Source organism: Cariama cristata, unplaced genomic scaffold, assembly GCF_000690535.1.
Source record: "Cariama cristata isolate BGI_N322 unplaced genomic scaffold, ASM69053v1 scaffold7308, whole genome shotgun sequence".
Classification (NCBI taxonomy): Eukaryota; Metazoa; Chordata; class Aves; order Cariamiformes; family Cariamidae; genus Cariama; species Cariama cristata.
Genome location: NW_009629386.1, coordinates 21,076 through 25,866, shown reverse-complemented (window position 1 = coordinate 25,866; position 4,791 = coordinate 21,076). Strand labels below are relative to the sequence as shown.

Below are 4,791 nucleotides of genomic sequence, written 5' to 3'. Positions count from 1 at the left end.
AATCAGCCCCTATTCCTTCTGAGTCCAACCCTGTGCCAAGCAGAGGAGATCCCTGTGGTCCTGTTTCCCCAGGGACCTGGGCTTTTCAGTCAATGCAAAGGGAAGTGAACTGACTTTCTAGGTGCTGGCCTGCTCTCGCTGGGAGCTTCTGAGGTTGGAAAACTGAGGTCTGGCATTTCACAGCAGCCCAAAGGAATCAGATGCCAAAGAGCAGGGAGGCAGCAGGGTTCAGCCAGCAAGCGGGGTCAGGACACACATGGTTGTGGGCTCACAGGGTGGCTCATCTCCCCACACTGCTCGGCCTGGAGTGAGTTTGGGAAAATACAAGGTGAAACATTGTCCTGAATATATAAATAAAACACAAAATTAGAGTCTGCCTTCCATGGCACAAGGGGACGCTGCGAGGGGCTGGGGGATGCGAGGAGGACACTGTTGTGTGAGTACATCTGGGCTCTGTGCAAATTCCGCTGTGCACTGCAGTGGTGGAAGGGAAAGGGAAGGAAAACCTTCCACGTGGGCAAAAACACGGGATTGTCTGTTTTGCCTCTAGTGTCTTATCTGAGTGGCCAGCTGGGTCAAGATACAATCTGCCTTTGACCTGGATAAAAGCTTGCTTAGAGTGAACAATATCCAAACAGCTCTACCCTTCCTCATCCCTGTCCTGTAGCTACCTTGTTGTTAAATTGCAAACGTAGGCACCAGGGACTGTCTGGCATGAACTGTTCAATTAACACCTGATGCAATGAGGCCTGAGAACAGCAGGGAAAAAAGGACCTTCAGGTTTGCTGCAAAACAAAAAAGTCTTACAGCCCATGCCATGCGTGCAGCAGGAGGTCATATCACCAGCACTGCATCACGCTCAGCTTTTTGTTACCTGACCATCACTTTGCATTTCATGTGTCAGGAGACAAAAACCAACGGCATCATCAGCCCTCCCAGGTGGATGCACAACCGCCTATAAAAGATGGGATGTTGTACCCAGCCTAACACAACGCTTACCACATCCACAAGCTGTGATATCTTTAATCCAAAAAGGACTTTGATGGTGTCGTTGGAGTTTTCCACAGGGCGGACCCATTTCTGATAGCCTTGAAATAAGTGCTTGAGGAGGGCGTCCTCATTTTCAGCGACTGAACTGAAGGCAGCCACATCTGGAAGAAAGCAACAGAGAGTAGGGGCATGCCAGAAAGCAGACGTGGAGAATGGCACGACCTGAAGAAGAGAGGCAGAGCGATGACGTAAGAGAAACTTGCCTCTGGGCAGCTTTTGTCTTGTACAGTAAAATCTGTAGGAATTCAGATGCACAGACTCATCAGAGCCAGGGGGAGGGGAGGGGAAGGGAAGACAGCCCAAGCCCAACTCACACACACAAAAAAATCATCAGAACAGAGCAGTGATGACTTCGTACTAGGTTTCTGTTTTCTGTGGCCATTTTGTCTTGAGTCAACATACTTGCCCAGCCTTCCTTGTTTATCATTGTTTAGAAGATCTGCAGGCTCAGAGCATCAGGTGTTCTCTTTCACTCTTGAGTAGTAAATATCCAGCCTGATAAATGCCACCCTGAGAGAGAGTTCTGGTTTCTCAGATGCCTGCAGTGTACCCTAGAGACCTGGGGCCACAGGGAAATCTGGTGGCTGTGGGGCAAACCCTGACTGGCTGACTTGCAGCTAGAAACAGCAGCAATACACTGTGGACAATTTGCACTTGGTCGGTTTCTATGGCCTCTCTGAGACAGAGGCTGCCCTGCACAAGGATCGGGGTGCTGGGATTTCCTTGCTGGAAGCTCCAGGGCCTGTAAGCCAGATCTGAAGGAGCCTCATGCGGCACTTGGAAATTAAACTTCTTTCTGGAGATAACCAGGGGATAGCAGCAAATCGTTGAGAAAGCTGAATTCTCCCAGTCAGGGGGTGGGTTGGGTAGGCAAGAGCATCAGCCGAGCAAAAAGTAAAGGGAGCTCATTTGGCAACAGGAGGAGCTGGATGATGCAGTCAGGGCCAGGTCTGTCTGCAACCAAGCACGGTGCCATCGTGGTCTGTACCTGCAAGACCTGGGACTCCCCTGGTCCCTGCCACCACACTCCTCCTTCCCCCTGCTACCATGAAAGAGAAAGGGCACTTCAGACTCCCCATCCTTTCCCAAGTGCCAGCCCCACTCTCCATGATGCTGAGGTGCTGACACAACCTCCACCTCTTCCCTTGTGTGCACACACAACATTCAAGGATAAGAAGGATTTCACCTGTCTTCAAAGGCACCACAAAGGAAAAAAAATCTCGTGCTGATCGGCTGTGTGCTGTGGGGTCACAGCGAATATTGCTGTGCCATCAGTCAAAGGGGACCTCACAGAGCACTGGTCAGGGCCCACCTTGTCCCCTCACCACCCATGCTCTGCCAGACCCAGTGTGCGCAGGATCCCTGTGCCTGCATTCCCAGACATTAGGTGCAGGGGGTCTGCAGGCAGAGGGTTGTGGCCAAGGGATGGTGCGAGGACCGGGGGCATAGGAGAGCCCTGGCAGGGGATCACAGCTGAGGGGCTCACACACATCATGCAGCAAACATCAGAGGTAAGGCAGCCCACAGCAGGGTCCCTGTGACACAGGGAGAGAGGAAAGCGCATCTGGGCCCAGAAGCCCCTCCACAGAGAAAACTGGAGGCAGAGGGTAACGATCTGCCACGTGCGTGGAGGAAAGGATGTGACCGTAGACCATTATCCCTGTCTGTGCCCTCTTCCCTCAGCAGCTGCTGCCCATCTCCTGGGCAAGACAGGCTGAGCGGGCTCCTCTCCCTCGGCAGGGTCGATGGGAGGCTGTGTGCAGGGGGAGACCCAGCAGGAGGTGGCACAGCTGAAGAACCACCTGAAGCAAAAACCTGCTCCCATACCAGAGCTTCCCACTGGACAAAAATCATTCTCTATTGAAATCTGGGTTCTCTCAGGATAGCACATGGTCCAAGCAGCACTGTCATCCCCCACTTCCAGCCACAGAAAATGCCCACACTTTTTTGAGAAGCTGTAAACTCTGAAGCCTAATGATTGTCACTCACAGGGTAACAATTGCTTTACGGTCAGATGTTCTAGCGTAGGCTGTGCTTGTCCTCTGTTGTTGGACATGCAGTTGTGGTGGGGTTCCCAAACCGTGGGGAGGTGGAGGCCAGCTGTTCAGTGGGAGACTTCACACTCCTTTCCACCTGCTTTGCACCACAGCCAGGGATGGGCTCGTGCAGCTGTCAACACAGTTTATAGCAGCCTCTGCAGCCACCCTGTTCCTTGCCTCTTTGAGGTCTGCTATTACCAACTGAGGAACCACAAATACCCCTTCTGCTTGCTCCAGGGTTTATTCTCACACCAGGGCTAACCCTAGCTCCACCACACCAAATGGGGAACAGAGTCTGGGGTCTGTCCTGGGAAACAGGATTGCTTGCCTAAACATGACAGACAGGCATTGCGTCCACAACCAAAGGACAAGAAATAACATATTTCTCCTCCCTCACTACCCACAACCTCGGTGGTCCAGTTGCCTGACACATAAGAGTCTCTGCAGAGACCCCAGCTCCCAGCCCTTTTGCCTTCTGAACCTTTAGGGTGTTCGTATGGGTACTTGTTGTTAAACACAGGAAATTTAATGGGAAAGCCGTCGAATAGAAAGATTCCATAACCCCAAAACATGCAGAATCAAAACCAGCTTTATCTTAGTGCTGAAATACATTGCTCTGGGTTTATTTCAGTGTAAGTCCCTGTGCACACACACACGTAACCACACCCCGCAGGCACCGTGTCCGTGGCTGTGTATGAGCTCCCTCATAGGAAAATGGTGCCATTTCATAGCCCGTACCTCACATGAAGTCCAAGGGCCCTAACGCTCCAAGAGGGTATAACAGAGAGGCGGTAACGCTGTTTTGGGAGCTGAATGTGTTGATTCTCAGCTGCTGGGGAAGCCACAGAAAAGAGTGAAAAAGAGTTGAGAAGTCTCACAAAGAAGAAAGCCAGAAGGAGCAAGATTGGTGCCCTTATAAGACAGCCTCAGTACTTGCAGCAGAACAGTTTAAAAGCAGAAGTTTTTAATGAGAAGGAAGACATATCAAGCAGAAATAATAGCCTAACAGTTCCTTTGATCAAGCCCCATCTGATCATTAAGTTAGATAAAGCCATGGAGAAAACACTGAACAAAGTAGCACTGCCTTTGGAAAAAACAGAGAAGTGGCGGTAGGACAGAAGCATCCCTGAATTTACCATATGGTGCACAGAGAAGGCAAAATTTGGGAAGCTCCCTGGCAGGTTACCGTGCATACAAGTAGGGAGCATCCTTTGCCATCTCCCCTCTGCCCCAGGCTCCTGTTTCTCTCTGCGGTCGCTGCCAGGAGCAGTTCTCCACAGGCACAGGAGTGCTGGGACAGAGAGTCTGCTAAACAAACCTGCAAAGCACCCTGAGAAATAAAGACAGGACGCTTCGCTTTACATCACCTCACCTGAGGCATTTCGGTTTTCCTCCTGGTGATGGGAGATTCTCCCTTTAGCAGTGAAAGTCGAGCTTAGGGAGTTTTTTGTTAACTTCTACACAGCAACCACACACCCACACACCCACACACCCACCCACACCCATGCACCCACCCACCCACCTACCCCCCGGGTTATTAAAACCTTGTTGCCAAACTGGCTGTGGTTGCAATAAAAAGGCAGCAGCTGATAAAACCCTCTTTTGCTAGTCAGCCGGTGTTAAGAAGAGGACCAAGGGAAGCTGGCATCTACCTTGTCCCAGCAAGCAGCAGCTAACTGGCCAGCAGAAAAAAAAAAAAAAA

The 4,791-nt window shown here is 51.1% G+C and overlaps 1 protein-coding gene across 1 annotated transcript in view; it reads right to left on the bottom strand.

The window, feature by feature from the left end:
• CHRNB3 (cholinergic receptor, nicotinic, beta 3 (neuronal)) overlaps nucleotides 1-4,791 on the bottom strand; it is a 12,996-nt gene that overhangs the window by 8,033 nt on the left and 172 nt on the right. Inside the window, exon 2 of the mRNA XM_009705140.1 lies at nucleotides 1,000-1,151. Coding sequence (XP_009703442.1) covers nucleotides 1,000-1,151 — 152 coding nt within the window. The remainder of the gene's footprint in view (nucleotides 1-999; nucleotides 1,152-4,791) is intronic.